The following is a 20,080-nucleotide window of genomic DNA, read 5'->3' as shown; positions in this document are numbered from 1 at the left end:
CACTAAATTGGCCCTAGTGTGTGAATGTGAGTGTGAATGTTGTCTGTATATCTGTGTTGGCCCTGCGATGAGGTGGCGACTTGTCCAGGGTGTACCCCGTCTTCCGCCCAAATGCAGCTGAGATAGGCTCCAGCACCCACCGCGACCCTAAAAAAGGGACAAACGGTAGAAAATGGATGGATGGGATAAACATAATATGATTTTTTTGTGACGATAAAACATATCGATGTAATCATAGTAGTATCGACTAGATACGCTATTGTACTTGGTATCATTACAGTGGATGTTAGGTGAAGATCCACCCATGGCGTTTGTTTACATTCAGGGTTCTAGCTTGCTGTTTGCGGTTAGCTATCGTATCCTCCTATGGTGTGAAGTGAAGCATGTTTAACTATTCCTCGTCCTGCAGAGATGATACTTGTAAGAAACTTACTTTATTTGTCGCCATGGATGTGAGGATTAGTGATTTAGAAGAAGCTAAAACACTGCCGACTGCGAATGGACGTTCGCCGCTAGCTAGCTAGCCATGTCTTAAACACCTCTTCCTGAGGGCGTTTCAGTGTTATAACTTCACCTTTATCGTTAGTTTTTAAGCCAAAATGCGTCCGTTCTCCCTTTTCTGTCTACACACCGTGTCTGCTTGTAAGTACTCTGTGACTGTGCGCTGGCGAACATGCTCATCTGCTCGTAAACACAGCAATGTCATGACGTGATGACGCGCCGTCATGCCCGGTACTTTTCAAACAGAGTATAGTACCGTTTTTGATTCATTAGTACTGCAATATTATACCAGTACCAGTACCGGTATACCGTACAACCCTAGTACGCGCAAAAGCTTCATTTAAATAAGGCGGTCTGCACCACTTTGCAATTGCACACGCAGTCTTAGTAAATCACTCGCAATACGCCTACTAATAGTACAAGCTAATTTATAGATTGCACACGCTGTTTACCGTGTGGTGTTTGGATCTTAGTAAATCTGCGGTCCCCTCCAAGGTTTCTCATTGTCATCCCATTGGGTTGAGTTTTTTCTTGCCCTGATGTGGGATCTGAGCCGAGGATGTCGTTGTGGCTTGTGCAGCCCTTTGAGACACTCGTGATTTAGGGCTATTTAAGTACACTTTGATTGACTGATTGATAAATCAGACCCAAAGTCAGAGGTCTTGTTTGGACAAAAAATACAGCTTTACTCTTAATATAAATCCTTGAGCGCTGGTTTGAAAGTAAAGCTGCAGCTATCGATTATTCAAAAAAATCTATCAATTAGTGTGTTTAATTAATCCAGTAATCGGATAAACACACACTTTATATGCGTATTTTAGGGAAAATAGTTGAACAAAAAATGCTCTGCTTGTCATAATCTTCAGTCTTTTTTTTATAGAATATGCATATCAACATTAAAATTGCACTTTTAACATATGTGCATTTGTATAAAAATATTTTTTTAAATATCTCCGCAGTTCGCCGCCACACAGATCATGGCACCTACACACCGTTGCTATCATGTGCGCTCTATTGCAGCCGCTGCACAATACAAAGTTACTTTATATAGTTTATTAGTTATACTCGTTAAATGATTAACTGAAGCGGCAGGATTAAAAAAAAAGGCTTTTTTTTCCTAATCAAATTAATCAAATTAATCAATTTAATCGATTGATGGGTGCAGCCCAATTTGGAAGTAAACGCCAAATTAAAACATGCATATCAGCATTGTGTTACGGCCGTGCCGCAAATGCAAACTTTCATGGAAGCCACTGTGTTTAGTCAACCGCACAACTTCAATATGTACATAGGCATTTATACTTATAGGACTCATCTCCAATTGACACCTTCCTCAAATAAACAACGCGTAATCTCTGGAGTTGAGTATAAAAACATGTAGGGGGCCACTGTTTGATGAAATAATTAAACTTTTTTTGACAATGCACAATATGGCCTTGAAAAAAAAAAAATAAAAAAATAAAAAAAAATAAAAAATAAAAAAAAAAAATATATATATATATATATATATATATATATATATATATATATATATATATATATATATATATATATATATATATATATAAGTGTTAGATCAGGAAAAAACACAGAGGCTATATCATCCCTACAAGCCTGTTTCACAGGTTTCATTTATTAAAATCCCCTGACGAGCAGGGAAACCTGTGAAACAACGCGTAATCTCTGGAGATGAGTATACAAACATGTAGGGGGGCCACTGTTTGATGAAATAATTTAAAAAAAATTGACAATGCACAATAGGGCCTCGAAAAAAAAAAAAAAAAAAATATATATATATATATATATCCATCCATTTTCTACTGTTTATTCCCTTTGGGGTCGCGGGGGGCGCTGGAGCCTATCTCAGCTACAATCGGGCGGAAGGCGGGGTACACCCTGGACAAGTCGCCACCTCATCAAAGGGCCAACACAGATAGACAGACAACATTCACACTCACATCCACACACTAGGGCCAATTTAGTGTTGCCAATCAACTTATCCCCAGGTGCATGTCTTTGGAAGTGGGAGGAAGCCGGAGTACCCGGAGGGAACCCACGCAGTCACGGGGAGGACATGCAAACTCCACACAGAAAGATCCCGAGCCCGGGATTGAACCCAAGACTACTCAAGACCTTCGTATTGTGAGGCAGATGCACTAACCCCTCTGCCACCGTGAAGCCCAATATAATAATATTATATATATATATATATATATATATATATATATATATATATATATATATATATATATATATATATATATATATAAAGGTTAGGTCAGGAAAAAACAGAGGCTATATCATCCCTACAAGCCTGTTTCACAGGTTTCATTTATTAAAATCCCCTGACGAGCAGGGAAACCTGCGAAACAACGCGTAATCTCTGGAGATGAGTATACAAACATGTAGGGGGGCCACTGTTTGATGAAATAATTTAATTTTTTTTGAAAATGCACAATATGGCCTCGAAAAAAATTAAAATAAAATAAATAAATAAATAAAAAATAATAAATAAAAAAAAAAAAAAAATAAAAAAAAAAAAAAAAAATATATATATATATATATATATATATATATATATATATATATATATATATATATATATATAAAGGTTAGGTCAGGAAAAAACACAGAGGCTATATCATCCCTACAAGCCTGTTTCACAGGTTTCATTTATTAAAATCCCCTGGCGAGCAGGTAAACCTGCGAAACAGGCTTGTAGGGATGATCTAGCCTCTGTGTTTTTTCCTGACCTAACGTATATTCCGCTCTACCCCGGTATTGAATAAACTACAGAAACCTCAACTATATATAAATATATATATTAGCTCACAAAACAGAAATCTTAGTGATAAAATGTAGCTATATGCTGGAGGTGGGTGTCTAGAAAGGTGTTAGACCTTGGCGGAAGTCCAGTCTATTTGCAGACCCAACCATGGTACATAACAGATGTAATAAATGCCACATCACCAGGCACATTTAAAACAAATCGGGAGGCGTTACACTCCTCCTCTTTAGGCAATAGCCTTTGTTAGCCTGCAATGGCTGCAATGGTAATTAGGAAAGAGGAAAATAATTGTTCAGTCTCACATGACTGAAGGCCCTGAGGATGCTGAGTGAAGCGCTGCAGTGCTGAGTCAGGGATTTTAACCCTCTTGATGTCACTTGCCCAAACTTTTTCACACGAAGATGGCTTACTTTTGAAATTCCTGTCCTATACTATTTCATTAATGTCTCGAATATAATATGGACTATAATATTTGCATTTCTTATTAAAAAGAAGAACAATGACCAAACATGAAGGAAAGACAGGAGAAAAAATATGCATCAGAACAAAAATAAATACATAACTTTAGCCTAATTCCCCCCATTGATTTCTAATGAAGGTGAGAAATGCATGACCACGCACCCATGTACCAGCTATGCAAATGCCCTAAATCCATCAGAGGGCTCCCTGTTCCGTTGCGGTTCATGAGTGACTAATCATTCATTTGGCTCTGACTAATAAGAACACAGACATTATCACACATTATGCTTCATGTCACTGAAAAAAGCAAAAGTAACACACAAATTATACTTTTTTTTTTTTCTAAGCAGCGTTGGAGGATGAGGAGTGTGTGATTCACCATTTTTTTTACTGCTTCGTTTTTCATATACAAATGAAAACCATACAGGAAATGAAGTACAAGGACATTTTAATAGAATTGTAAAGACATGTAAAAAATATTGCAACCTAAAAAGTCTGACAGTGGTGCAAAATAAAGCATTTTTAAGATTTAATTATCATTAGAGAGCCAGACGCTGTGCTTGTTAAAATATGATTACATGGAGTAAAAATGTACTGATAATTGTCATTATTGTATGTTTTACTATTGCTGTGAGTATGCCTTAAAAATATATAATTTTCCAAAATATTGAAAATATAGTGTTAAAAATTATATGTTTTCAAATAAAAATTAAAACATGTATAAAACAGGAGTGTCCAAACTTTTTCCAACAAGGGCCGCATATTGAAAAGTCACAGCATGAAGGCGCTATTTTGATATATTATATGATATACAGTATATATATCTAAGGACAAAAATGAGTGGCATGTTTGTGTTTCAGGTTACAAAGCGTCCGACAGTGTTGTGTTCAGTTTTACCTAGTCAGTGGCCTAGTGGTTAGAGTGTCCGCCCTGGGACCCATTACCTCCCTGCTTGGCACTCAGCATCAAGGGTTGGAATTGGGGGTTAAATCACCAAAATGATTCCCGGGCGCGGCCACCGCTGCTGCCCACTGCTCCCCTCACCTCCCAGGGGGTGATCAAGGGTGATGGGTCAAATGCAGAGAATAATCTCACCACACCTAGTGTGTGTGTGACAATCATTGGTACTTTAACTTTTAACTTTACATTTCAACTTTTCTCACATCATACATTATGTTTTTTTGCTCTTTTTTTCTTACATTTTTAATGTATTTGGTTTGATTTTGTTTTTGAAAATATGTTGTGGGCCCAATATGGCCTCCAATACAACATGGTATAACTTAAATAAAAAATAACCAAATGCAATTTTGGGACATAATTTAGTGTTTTCAGAGCATAACTCACATCAGCACGCATTCTGTAAAAAGGCATAAAAGATGAGTAATATTTTATACAGAAAACTATTTCATATAATTAACTGAGTTTAAATAGTAGGATAATATACACAAGTCATGCAATAACATTAGTTCGGCTTTTAATGGGAAATATAGTAATATTAAAAAAAAACAAAAAACGTGTAACATCCTGCAAGCTGTGAAGTGAACGCAACACAATCTTGTGTTTTCAGTGCGCAAGAAAAAATGAGGCGCACTAGTCAAATTGAATTAAAACTCGATAGAGCGTCTTTAAAAATCACCGTAGCATAATCATTTCAACGGTGAATATGCCTGTATGCATCTGAATGAACGAATGAAGGCTTAACCCTAATACTTGTGAGGGGAGCATACATGCAGGAAATCCCTTTGTGTGCATGCCATGTAGCGGGCGTGTGCACACGTACAACATGTGTATTGGAGGTGTCAGTATGTCATGTTTTATATTTCTCCCCCCATACATGCCATCTGCTCCCGTCATGAAACGGGTAGATGGCTTTGCTGTCGAGGCTGCTGTTAGTTTCAGTGAAAACATCTGCACTATTCTCATTATATACTCCTTTGATTGGCTGTAGAGTTTGCATAGCCCGCTGACTGATAGGCTTGTTGGGTGCAATCAGTGGATAATAGCAATGCAGCACCTGCTTTTCAGCCCACTTTTCTTGCATTCGCTTGGCAGTACATGGTTTGGAGAGCCTATTTTCCCGTCATGCTATTAGTCGGCAACAAAATCCCTGAGGAAAACCGCATGTTCCAGCTGCATCTGGGGAGATCTCTACCTTTGCCAGTCTATTCAAAGAACACGCTGCAAGACTGCACATCTGCTCAGATAAATGAATACAAATGGCCTGCATTTCCAATGCGGAGAACTACTCTGGCAGAGTACTGTAAGCCAAGGATTTGTATGAGATGTGATCTGCAGGCTAATGGCTATTAAACACCAACACAGAAGACGGGAAACTGAAAGGATGTTGTGAAGATGTTTTAAGTGCAAACCTCTCATTGGAAGTATGGTTAGGTGACCGAAGCCCTAAGGCACAGGTGTCAATCTCATTCGAATCGCAGCACCATTTGAAATTCAACGTGCATCCAGCAAAACCACCCAATATATCTCAAACATGACATCAAGTTCGGCTCATGTCCAGCTCATTTAATATGCGTGGTGGTCAAGCCAGCGTCTGTTCTCAATGAGCACCCGTCGGCATTTCGCTTTTCCGGAAGAAAAATGCCCTATGCTTGCATTGTTTTCAGCTGTACGAACCGTTCGAATCACGAAAAGGATAAACGTTTTTTCAGAGTTTCCCCGAGAGGTAATAAAGAAGGGCGGAAGAGTACAATATTTTTTCAAAAAACGTCGAGAAAAGAGGCACACACCGAAGAATGCACGAGTTTGCAGTGATCACTTCGTTGAAGGTTAGTTTGATATACTTTTAACGTGTATTATTTCCCATTCAAGTATTATCTTGATATTATTTGAGTTTCTTAAAACACATTTGCTACAAGTGTTTCGAAAAGCACCAATTTGGCGTGTCTAAATAAAAGAAAGCGAATGTGAGCAAGACCTAGAAGAGTTAAGCTTTTACCAAAGGCAGCAATCATAAATGAAGCTTTCAGCACATACACAATGTTGACATCTAGAGGTATATTTTGATAAAGACGGGGAAAAACACGTTACTAAGCAAGGCAACAAACATGGCGGTAGACGCTAAGTTAAATTATGAAATGCAACCTTACCATATTTATCCGGGAAAGTCTTGATACCAATTAACTTGACCCACAAAGAAGTTGTAGACCTCCATGCTTTTGCAAGTTTTCATTTGTTTTGTTGTGGAAAATGATGTCTGGAGCACCAAATAGTTTGACATGTCTGGGAACTCTATTGACAGACAATACTTGACAACACTCCACACATTTTTTTTTTTGTTGATAAAGTATGGGGATCTGTTCCATTGCGTAGTTTGACTTTTTGCTCGTATCCGCTTTTTGCCGAAAGATCAAGACCCCTTACACACTCAGTGAGTTTGCTGCTGTATTTTAATGGTCAGTTCAGTTCAGTTCAGTTCAGTTTCAGTATATTTCGAACATGTATACGATACAATGTAATGCATCGCACATTTCCAGTTGTTTCATTACAGCACGTCCGAAAAGGAGTAGGAAGAAGCAGAGCTTATTTAATCCTACCCTATCATAGTTTATTTTGGGTTTTGAGTCACTTGTGATATAAGTTATGTTTCAGCACTCCTGTTTTGTGTTGTCTTGGTTGTCATGGTTACTGATTGTTTTCGCCTGCATCTGATTAGTGTTCGGGACTCACATCTGTTCCCGGGCACTAATCAGAGAGCTATTTAGTCCTGCTTTTTCCCGTCACTCAGCCTGGTGCTTTTGTTTGCTTTACACAACTGTCACGTTTATTCCTTATGTCCGTAAGCTAAGCGTTGCCTTATGCCTCCCCTGTGTGTGCTATTCCGTTAGCTTTCCTTGTGTTCGCTTGTTTTGTTCGTTTCTATTTTCGTGTATGATTTATACAAATAAATCATTTGTCCTACCTGCACGCTGTCTCTGGAGTTCCTGCTGTCCTCACCGGAAAAACAATCGGCATAATCATGCCTCCTCGCCACCAGCGTAACAGAAAAGCACCAGCCTGAGTGACGGGAAAAAGCAGGACTAAATAGCTCTCTGATTAGTGCCTGGGAACAGGTGTGAGTCCCGAACACTAATCAGATGCAGGCGAAAACAATCAGTAACCACGACAACCAAGACAACACAAAACAGGAGTGCTGAAACATAACTTATATCACAAGTGACTCAAAACCCAAAATAAACTATGATCCAACACCAGATCATAACATACCCTTTTCTATACCATAGCAATTGTATCCTATTTCCTTGTTCTCTGTAACAGAACATTGAACAAAAAAATAATAAATAAATAATATGCCATAGTAAGCAAACAAATATTAAATATAACAATAATCTTTGTCTCAATAATAAAAAAAAAAAGGGAAAAAAAAGGATTCAAGATGTTCATCATAATTCTTGTTCTGTGTACTTTATGAACACTTGTAGTTTGAACAGTCTCTTAAACTGAATCATATGTGTGCTTTGTTTGATTTATTTGGTTAATTCATTCCATAATTTAATTCCACATACTGATATACTAAATGTTTTAAGTGTTGTACGAGCATACAAATGTTTTAAATGAGATTTTCATCTAAGGTTATAGTTTTCCTCTTTTGTTGAGAATAATTGTTGTACATTCTTGGGTAGCAGGTTATAGTTTGCTTTTTACATAATTTTAGCTGTTGGCAAATGCACCAAATTGTTGAATTTCAATAATTGTGATTTAATAAATAAAGGGTTTGTATGTTCTCTATATCCAACATTATGTATCATTCTAATTGATCTTTTTTTGTAACACAGTTAGTGAATGAAGCGCACTTTTGTAGTTGTTTCCCCATATTTCTACATAATAACTTAGATATAGTAACACTAGTAAAGAATATGAAGGGATTTTTGGTCTAGAACATGTTTAGCTTTATTATGTTGGCCAAAGTGTTTTCTGGGGTGGTACTTGGTGAAAAAAGTTTGTGAACCACTGATATACACGTTTAACAGGAGGCCACAGTGGTATTAATAGGATGCATTACACTAACTATTCTTAAAACAGGCATCAACAATATGATTTGCCTGAGTAGCTGGACAGGACAAAAAAAATCTAAATAAAATAAAAAAAATCATCTTACTAATGGTGTCAGATTACCAATAATTTAATTGTACCGACTAAAAACGACAACACTTAAACAAATAAACCCTGTCCGTACAAAATAAGACATTCAAAATCCAGGATAATACCATCAAAATGGATATTTGTAACAGCAGCAATCTTGCTGGTAAACGCTTGCTCCTTACCCCTCCGGATTCTGCGGAAGACTCACAGAAATTACCATTGGGACGGCGTGGCTCAGATATTAGAGCAGCCGTGCCAGCAACTTGAAGGTTCCACGTTTGATTCCAGCGTCCGCCATCCTAGTCATGGCCGATGCGCGCTTGGTTAAGACACTTCACCTACCTTGCTCCCAGTGCCGCTCACACTGGTGTATGAATGTGAATAAACGAGTGGTCGGAGATCCAATTGACAGCCACACTTCTATCAGTTTAACCCATAGGCAGCGAGGAGGTTTTTTCTACAAATGCAACCTACAACCATCATCGTGCAAATGTGGAGTGAATGAATGATGGGTTCTTAGTTCTCTGTCCAGAAGAGCGCTATAACTAATCCATTATTATTAATATTGTTATTACTGTCAATAGACATCACGACTAAAGGTTTTTTTTATATGTAAATTAGGACGACAAGGAGGTGGTTGATCTACAGACACTTAATAAGACCAGCAACCACAGCCAACAATGTGTCAGGTTCATTGATTCATGTTCGACCAGCAGTCTAAAGTGTGATTTTAATTGTGGTTCCCTGGAGTGATGGGTACCAATTTTGGTACCTTTTTAGGCCCTGACCGAATTACGTCTGTACTACTGGGAACCAAGTCGCGTAAAATCAAACTACCATATTTTTGACACCTTTCTTACAATTGCCGTCACATCCGGTTGCAGACTAAATACTTAGCGGACAAACAAGGACGCAAGGAGAACTCAGAGTGGACTCATTTTGTCTGCTTTTAGGCAATGTTACAATTTTCCATGTCAACAAAGCAAGTATGCCAATAGAAAACGCTCAAAGGGGCGGTATAGCTCGGTTGGTAGAGTGGCCGTGCCAGCAACTTGAGGGTTCCAGGTTCAATCCCAGCTTCTGCCATCCCAGTCACTGCCGTTGTGTCCTTGGGCAACACATTGTACCCACCCGCTCCCAGTGCAACCCACACTGGCTTAAATGTAACTTAGATATTGGGTTTCACTATGTAAAGCATTTTGAGTCACTAGAGAAAAGCGCTATATAAATATAATTCACTTCATTCACAAAGGCACAGTAAGACTCCAATTTTCCAAAATGCGCTAGTTCAATGCAAATTAACATTGGCTGAGCCATGTACAGGTGAAGCTCAGACAATTAGAATATGGTGAAATCGCTTGTTTATACCAGCAACTAGATTTACAAGGTGAAACTAATATATGACAAAGGCCCATAACATCCATCCATTTTCTACCGCTTGTTCCTTTCGGGGTCACGGGGGATGCTGGAGCCTATCACAACTGCATTCGGGCGAAAGGCGGGGTACACCCTGGACAAGTCGAGGCCCATAACATGCAATTCAATGTATTTCAAGAATTATTTTGATAAGTATGGCTTAAAGACTATGAAAACCTCAAATTGAAATATCAGAAAATGTGGGGTTTTCCAAAACTGTAAAAAATGACACATAAAAGCTTGACCTACAGGAATATTTCACTTTGTATGTATAACGTTTAAAGCACATTTTAGTTTCACATTTGAATTTGAATTGCTGAAATGAACAGACTTTTACACGATATTGATTTTTTTTTTACATTTCACCTCTACATGCTACTGATTACCATTAGCAATTTTACATTGCCATTTCAACACATGCGCATTTTGCAAGGAATACGACAACAAAGATGCACATTACAATCAAACAGCTGGTGTGCAATAGACAAATACTTAGAGTATTGAAATTTTTTAGGGTTCAACATAAGACTAGCTACCCCCTGACTAGGCAACACAAGGTAGCCTGTAGACCATACTTGCCAACCTTGAGACCTCCGATTTCGGGAGGTTGGGGGCGGGGCGTGGTTGGGGGCGTGGTTAAGAGGGGAGCAGTATATTGACAGCTAGAATTCACCAAGTCAAGTATTTCATATACATATATATATATATATATATATATATATATATATATACATCCTGAAAATATGCAAACAAAACAGTGTTTGGATAATTGATACTTCAAACTTGCATAAATAAATATTAAGGAATATAACATAACTTGGCTTCTTAGAGCTTCAAAATGTAATGAATAAAATGCTAAAGTTGTTGATAAACGAGCAATTATTTTAATAATTAAATATGGTCATTTTAAATGAATTATTATGATAATTTAAAATTAATTATTTCAAATACGTTTATTTTAATGTATAATTATATGGCTGGATGTAATAAGGAGTCAGAAAAAATAAAAAATAAAAATACAATTAATTTTGATGTTTTTAGCAAAATATAGTAAAAATGTATTTAGTTTTTTTTTTTTTTTTAATTAATAAATATATTTATTTTTAGGTAAGATAAACATAATAATACAATTTATCTCTAGTCTGGATGATTTAGTTCTTGTCACCCTGTTGTCCTCCCAGCGTGAAAAAAGGCTGTCCTCACTCAGGTCCGCATGGAGCTGGAGGGGGCGTGGCCTCCAGCTCCGGCTGAAAATCGGGAGATTTTTGGGAGAATATTTGTTTTCGGGAGAGGCGCTGAATTTCAGGAGTCTCCCAGAAAATTCAGGAGGGTTGGCAAGTATGCTGTAGACTACTGCCGTCTTACGTCTTGGAATTGCAACTGCATGCAAAGTGTACTTTATAATACTTCCAAATGAGACTCACAAGAGTATGAAGTCAAACTATAACAACTGGACAACACAGTTGTCATTATTAGCTCACTGGTAAATATTTAATTAAAAACATCATATTATCAAACAAATCAACACTTATTAACACATGAACATACACAAAAGTACCAAAAATAGATACCGTTGAGTACCGATATCGATACCCATGTATTTGGTACAGTATCGGTTAAAATGTGAAAGGTAAATATGCCTAATCCCCAGAGTGTTTGAGTTTGACAACCTTGCCTAAGGTCAAGCATCAATTTATTGGATTTCGAAATAATCCTTCTCATAGGAAACGATAACAATTAAAATAATATGTTCCAGGGTCTATCTGTTGTGATCCTAAAACCGTATTTAACATTCGAATTGTACAACCCTACAGGCATCAGGCCTGGTTGTGTTACGTATACAATAAAAGCGATGCACGCTACGACATTTTTGTGGTGTATGCTCTAGTGCGTTGTGTAAACCTGACTCCTGACGTCTTAAGAGCAACTCAAGGCTTGAAGACCACTGCACTTAACTCTCATTCACCGGCAGAGGTGGGTAGTAACGCGCTACATTTACTCCGTTACATCTACTTGAGTAACTTTTGGGATAAATTGTACTTCTAAGAGTAGTTTTAATGCAACATACTTTTACTTTTACTTAAGTATATTTATAGAGAAGGAACGCTACTTTTACTCCGCTACTTTTACTCCGCTACTTTTACTCCGCTACTTTTACTCCGCTACTTTTACTCGGCTACTTTTACTCGGCTACTTTTACTCCGCTACTTTTATCTACATTCAGCTCGCTACTCGCTACTAATTTTTATCGATCTGTTAATGCACGCTTTGTTTGTTTTGGTCTGTCAGACAGACCTTCAAAGTGCCTGCCTTACTGGTGACGTTTCAGTTCGTTCCACCAATCAGATGCAGTCACTGGTGACGTTGGACCAATCAAACAGAGCCAGGCTCTGTTTAACTTAAACAAGTTGAAAAACTTATTGGGGTGTTACCATTTAGTGGTCAATTGTACGGAATATGTACTGTACTGTGCAATCTACTAATACAAGTTCAAATCAATCAATCAAAAGTGTGAATGAAAAAAGATACTTGTTTTATTTCAACCGTACCGTCAAGACTGACCGCACATGAGGACGTTCCTGTCTTCACAATAAAAGTGCCGCGCCATCGCGCCTGCGCTTTCAAAACAAGAGTCTCCGAAAGCCAGCGTAAACAAGCTAGCAAGCTACGGAGTTTGACACCAATATATTTCTTGTAAAGTGTATAAAAACGAATATGGAAGCTGGACAAATAGGATGCCAAAAACCCACCACTTTCATGTGGTATTAGACAGAAAGGAGGAACTTTTCTTCTCCTGCATTTGAAAACGTGGACGTTATCATCACGACTGTCTGATTACAATCAATGCAAGTCATCAGAATCAGGTAATACACCAACTTATATTCTAGTCTTCATTAAAGAAAGGAATCTATATGTGTTAAACATGCATGTATATTCATTAAAACACCTTTAACATGTAAACAAAAACAGCAAAATAAATACTTATAAATTATATACTGTATATATCAATGTATATGTATGTATGTATGTATATATATATATATATATATATATATGATATGAGTGTGTATGTTACTCATCAGTTACTCAGTACTTGAGTAGTTTTTTCACAACATACTTTTTACTTTTACTCAAGTAAATATTTGGGTGACTACTCCTTACTTTTACTTGAGTAATAAATCTCTAAAGTAACAGTACTCTTACTTGAGTACAATTTCTGGCTACTCTACCCACCTCTGTTCACCGGAGGGAGTCCACGGTCGCCGGTTCGAACTGAGTATTCAGACTTGAACTGTTTTTTTTAGAAAATGTTGGTCGAATTGGAGCCCTTCAGGGACATGACTTTAATTGTTATTTGCCTTGTGTTCCTGTAGGAGTGACGACTGTCCTGACCATGACGACTCTCAGTATCAGCGCCAGGAACTCCCTGCCCAAAGTGGCCTACGCCACTGCTATGGATTGGTTCATCGCCGTGTGCTACGCCTTTGTCTTCTCGGCCCTCATTGAGTTTGCCACAGTCAACTACTTCACCAAGCGAGGTTACGCCTGGGATGGAAAAAGTGTGGTGCCAGAGAAGGTATTTGAGGCGGGGTTTTTTTGGCCACGGAATACATTGAGCTGATTGAATCATAGGAGCTAATGCATGGCATGTGATGTCATATTCTTCCTCATTTCTGGAGTTGAATGTCTATTTCAGCAATATGTTCTATTGTAGGCTTATATGGCTTTTCAGGCATACAGTATGTGTCCACACCAGAAAGGACCCATCATACTTTTTGCACAGGGGGGGGGGGGGGCGTTAGCACTTAACCGTTGTGGGAGCTGCACCGGGCGCGGAGCATTCAGTTGTCGTCTCATGGAAAATTCAATTTGTGTAACATGACGTGAACATTAATAGTTTAGTGTTCATCTTGTGGTTTCTGCTCCACTTGTCTGTGTGCCGCGTTTAGCAGTGCAACGCTGCTCCCAAAGACTTATGTTTATTTATTTTACGGGCTTATTGATTCCTATGAATTGTTAGGTTGCTGCTGATGTTGTCTGCGAGGATTTCTATTTCTACTCACTTTCCAGATTGTTAACTGTACATGTATTTTTTAAGCAACATTTTAGCAATCTCATCAACAAAGAAAAATAAAAAAAAATATTTAATCTCAGAATACGATATGTAAAATCCACAAAATAAGAAATATTCAATGAGGTGTGACGTGACAGTATGTGCGTTGCATTGCATACACACTTGAACTACATTTAGTATTAAAACGTGAACATAGTACATATGACACAATATGTATTATACATATGATACTGTAATGGTAGTCATTTTGACTTCAAAGGCATATTATTCAAAAAAATACTGTACGACATGAGCTCTGCTGACAACATTCATCATGACAATATGCATTTTCATGTTTTGTGGCATTCTTGGCAAACTATTCCACTTTTTTTGTTTCTATATACTGTACGCTGACGTAATTCATGACAGCAAATTGAATTGCGAAGTTTTCTGCATTTTTACAAACAGACTTTTCCTGAAGAATGTAGAGTGGAGTTTGACTTCCAAAGCGCAATATGCTACTTTTGTTAATCTTTAAAGGCATTTTTTAAACCCTAATTCATAAAAAAAAGTTGAGCTCTAAATTGTACAAACAGTGTAAGACTTTGCACGAAATATCCTGACATTATGCATGACAGAAATTTGAATTTAGCATCTTATTTTTCTCTGCACTCTTCTGAATTGACTTCTAAAATTTTAAAAACACAAGGTTGTTCAACATTGGATGCTCGATATGATACTGTCATGCATGACAGCAATTTCCAATGCAAAGTTTATGAATGTTGTGCAACTTTAAAAGGCATATTCCCTTCAAATGGTTGGTTGAGTTCTGCAGGGTTTCTCCTTGATGTATTTAATGTTAGCATTGTGCCACCACAACATATTAGCCACCAACCCTTAAAAATGAGATTTTTTTTTTGTTTTTACGTGAAAACTAAATCAAATAATACATCATATTTTCTGGACTATAGAGCGCACTGGGATATAAGCCGCACCCACTAAATTTTAGAAGAAAAAAATGTGTGAGGGAGCAGGGTTGGGGTGGGGGCGGGGTTTGGTGGTAACAGGGGTGTATAATGTAGCCCGAAAGAGTCAGGGCTGCATGGGATTCTGGGTATTTGTTCTGTTGTGTTTATGTTGTGTTAAGATGCAGATGTTCTCCCGAAAAGTGTTTGTCATTCTTGTTTGGTTTTGGTTCAAAGTGTGGCGCATTATTAGTAAGAGTGTTAAAGTTGTTTTATATGGTCACCGTCAGTGTAACCTGTGTGGCTGTTGACCAAGTATGCCTTGCTGTCACGTATGTGTGCAGGTAGAAGATGCATTCTGTAAAACAAGTGGTTGGGCTGGCACGCTGTTTATACAGATTGTAGAGAGCGCCAACGCCCTTATTATAACTGTAAGAGTGAAAATCGGAGAATATTAATCCCAGGAGTTTACGGCGAAAGGCACTGAAATCCGGAAGTCTCCGGGGAAAATCGGGTGGGTCGGCAAATAAACTGCTGAGCCGCATCAGAGTGATCAAAGAGCCACATGCGGCTCCGGAGCCGCGGGTTGCCGACCCCTGCTTTGGGTAAATAATTGCAGCAAAATAATCCCAACAGTACAGTATGAAAATACTTTTTTGCACTGAGTGTCAAGTTTACAGGACATCTTGCACTTTAAGTCTGTTGATTTATTTGTCACTGTGTTTACTTTGTTGAGTAGAGTTTTTATGAATATTTTGTTAGAAATTGATATACTATATTCAACTTTAAATATGAGCAGACTGACATCAAACTTAAATGTATACAGCAGATCATAAGGATTAATCGTTAGACTAATCGAAAGAATAATCGCTGACCAGTCAACTATTAAAATAATTGTTAGTTGCATCCCTACTTTCAAAGCATCAGGCAATTTGTCGATTCAAACCCTGAACGTTTGCATAATTCAAAGTTGTCTACTTCCCAGGAATTTGATAACTATTTTTGGAGATTTTAGACGGATATTTTTACACTGTAGTGTTTTAAATTTGAGATCACGTTGCCGATTTTTGTCCGATTGTGATGGAATTTACTGTTTTTGTTTTGTTGTTTTTTTCCTCTCTCTTCAAACCCAAATCAGCAAAAGAAGAAGAAGGAGTCCCTCCTGAAAAAGAACAACACCACAGCGTACCCGGCCGCCACTGCTACAGCCTTCGCCCCCAACATTGCCAGGGACCCTGGATTGGCCACCATTGCCAAAAGCGCTCCGCCGCCACCGACCGAGCCCAAGGAGGAGCCAAAGCCCAAACCTCCCGAGGCCAAGAAGACCTTTAACAGCGTCAGCAAGATTGACAGGATCGCCAGAATAGCCTTCCCTCTGCTTTTTGGAACCTTTAACTTGGTCTACTGGGCCACCTACTTGAATAAGAAGCCCAAACTGCAGGGGATGGATCCACACTAATCCATCTTTGGCTCCTTTTCAATTCTACCTATAACTTTCATTTTCTTTGGTATTCTTCCTCGACAGAAAAGAAAAAAAAAAGGAGAAATGTTTATTTTCAGACAAACATGATGTCCACGCTGGTTTGACTCCCCAGTCGTTGCTTTGCTTCTGTTCTATCAACATTTTGAAGATTTTGAGAAAACAAAACAGAGACATGAAAATATATTTAAAAAAAAGAACAACATTGATACAGACTTTTGAGAGGGTTGCTGTTCAGGTGCGGGATGACACTTCTAAGAAAATGCTAGCGTAAATATATACAGTAGCCAAGAGGAGAATGCTATTCCATCTACCAATCTTGTCTAGGGCTTTTTCTTTCCACGTGGTTCTTTTTTTCAGGGTTCTGGTTATAATATGTGCTTTGCAGAGAAAAGGGTGTCTCTTGACTACTTGACACGAGATAAATACACGAGTTGAAGAACAAATCATGGAGAAAGTCCAACAGTTTCACATGCCGTTACTGCCCAACATTCAGTGTCACAACAAACTGTAGGGTCAGCTTGTCGCTTGTCAAAGGACAGGAATCAAACGTATGTTCCTTTACATATTTGTAAAAGTACATACAAAGCAGGTGTGTCTCAGTTTTATATCTTCTAACTTGGATTCTTCTCATCAAAAAAAAAAGAAAAAGAAGAAGTTACTGTAAATGACTGTTATTTTTTTCGGCATTGAAAACAAATCTTGCTTTTCATTAAAAAGATAGATCGCTATCGCTTCAATAAAAGCATGCACACTGCATCCGTAAAGTATTCACAGCGCTTCACTTTTTACACATTTTGTCACGTAGTATATTCAAAATATAAATTTTTGTCCTCAAAATTCCACAGATAATACACCTCGAAGATAATGTGAAAATGTTTTTGTTTTTTTTATTTAGCAAATGTATAAAAAATAAAAAACTAGAACATAAACTAGGCACACCTATTCCATTACTCTTCACAGCACCTCTCAAGCTCCATCAGGTTGGATGGGAATCTTTGGTTTTTGTCCAGGATGTGTCTGTACATTGTTGCATTCAGTTTTCCCTCTATCCTGACTAGTCCCACAGTTCTTGCCGCTGAAAACCATCCCCACAGCATGATGCTGCCACCAGCATGCTTCACTGCAGGGATGGTATTGGCCTGGTGATGAGCGGTGCCTGGTTTCATCCAAACCTGATGCCTAGCATTCACGCCAAATTGTTCAGTCTTTGACCAGAGAGTTTAGTTTCTCATGGTCTGAGAGTCTTTCAGGAGGATTTTTTCAAACTTTTTCCCAAGAAATGATTTATGTCTGGGCACTACCACAGAGGCCTGATTGGTGGTTTGCGGCAGCGATGGTTGTCCTTCTGGAAGCTGTAGCTTTGACAGAGTGACCATCGGGTTCTTGGTCACCTCCCTGACTAAAGTAAAATGAGTTGAGCTTGAGAGGTGCTGTAAAGAGGAATGTGAAAGACTGCCCAAAGATAGTTGTGCCTAGGTGGTGGCATCGTGTTCAAAAAGTCTTGAGGCTATAATTGCTGCCAAAGGTGCATCAACAAAGTGATGCGCAAAAGCTGTGAATACTTATGAAGAGGGGATTTTTATTTTTTAATTTGGATAAATTTGCAACATTGTCATTATGGGGTATTGTTTGTAGAATTCTTGGAATTTTTATTTATTCATTACACTTTGTATTACGGCTGTAACAAAATGTGGAAAAAGCGTTGTGAATACTTTGTCTCTGTTTTGTATCTCATTACTTTGATTAAGTCAGGAAGTTAGATTAGGTTGGGAGAAAAAAATCAATTAGGTGACTGTTCTTTTTTTGCCTTGAAAACAAATCACAAAATGAGGCTATACAAGCTTTTAATGAGATAGCAACAGTACGATGTAGGAATACATATGGCTGCAAACTCAATGGAAAATATGGATTTCTCCAAAAAAAAAAAAAATCCTCCCTCAAAAGACATGAATGTGACTTTAATGTAAAAAAAAAAAGTAAGATACTTTAAAAATATATATTTTCAACTGAAATGTAAAACATGTTTTTGGAGATACATGGTTTTCATCGGATAGCAACAATTCAAAATGCATAACAGAATAATACCTGACCCACAACAAGTTTATAGAAATACGTGTCGCTGCTGCTTAAATGAAAAGCATGTCTCCATTTGGGGTTTTTATATCTAAATGTGTTTGTTTTGTTGGTTTTTTTTAAATATTTTAACATTGGGAGTGTCATGATATCACAACGGTACAATGTAGTGGCTGCAAACTTAATGTAAAACATGAAAGTCTAACAATTATTTGTACACACCCCCCCCCCCCCCCCCCCCAAAAAAAACAACATAAATTAATAAATAACAATGTCATAACATTGCGAGGTATACGTTTTTCATAGGATAGCAACAACACGATGTAGGAATAAATATTGCTGCAAACTCAATAAAACATGCATGTCTACAGTACTAACTATATTTAACTCCCTCAAAAGACAAACAAGTGACTTTAATTAAAAAATAAACTTTCAATTGTACATGTTTTCAACATGTGTTTTGGAGATATGTGTTTTTCATTGGATAGCAACAATTCTAAATGTATTGCCTGATAATACCCGACCCATGACAAGTAATTACAACACCTATCCCTGCTGCTCAAAAGAAAAGCATGTATATCCCTATTTCTAATTCCCTACTTTGGTTTTTTGTTTCTATTAATTGTACATTTTAGAAAATGACTGTTGTATTTACACTCTTTAAATTGCAACATAGGAATATACATGCTTGTCATGGGATAGCAACAATACGAAAATTACTCTCCAACATAGAGTCAAAGTATATACACTTATTTATTTACCCAGTTTTTTTTTTTTTTTAAAGAACAGTCACTAAAATTAAATGATTCACACAAAAATGTCCAACTATGGATGCCTGGCAAAATACAGTTTTAATTTTTCTCATATATACTGCAGCCTATGTTTGACTATAGTATATGGCAGAGTCACAAACTGTTAAGTCCCAGATGATTCATACACTTGCCAAATTATTTGGTTAAAATGCATTTTTCTGTTTTAAATGGGTTTTTATTTTAAATAGAAATGCCAAGATCGTATCAATTAAGGTAAATATCTTGTACCATTCTTAAAGATCCTGGTAACTTCAAGCATATTGTATAGCGTGCTAACCAACTATGGACCAAAGGATATGCCATTTAACAATAACTTCAAGTGTGGTCAGGGTATGAATCATTTTGGCCATGCCATTACGTAATGTGGCCAAAAGGCTTTCACCATCACTTAGACAAAAAATGGTAAGCCGGTTGCATTATCTTAATAGT

The 20,080-nt window shown here is 37.6% G+C and overlaps 1 protein-coding gene across 2 annotated transcripts in view; it reads left to right on the top strand.

Moving 5' to 3' along the window:
- gabra1 (gamma-aminobutyric acid type A receptor subunit alpha1) overlaps positions 1 to 19,616 on the top strand; it is a 78,954-nt gene extending 59,338 nt beyond the window's left edge. For both annotated transcript variants that reach the window (XM_061962527.2, XM_061962528.2), the window contains exons 9-10: positions 13,639 to 13,841; positions 16,422 to 19,616. In XM_061962527.2, the coding sequence (XP_061818511.1) occupies positions 13,639 to 13,841; positions 16,422 to 16,742 (524 nt within the window). In that variant the 3' untranslated portion in view covers positions 16,743 to 19,616. The remainder of the gene's footprint in view (positions 1 to 13,638; positions 13,842 to 16,421) is intronic.
- Positions 19,617 to 20,080: the final 464 nt, after the last annotated feature.

The sequence above is a fragment of the Nerophis lumbriciformis genome, linkage group LG09 (genome assembly GCF_033978685.3).
Source record: "Nerophis lumbriciformis linkage group LG09, RoL_Nlum_v2.1, whole genome shotgun sequence".
Classification (NCBI taxonomy): Eukaryota; Metazoa; Chordata; class Actinopteri; order Syngnathiformes; family Syngnathidae; genus Nerophis; species Nerophis lumbriciformis.
The sequence above is the reverse complement of the archived record's forward strand: the minus strand, read 5'-3'. Positions and strand labels throughout refer to the sequence as shown.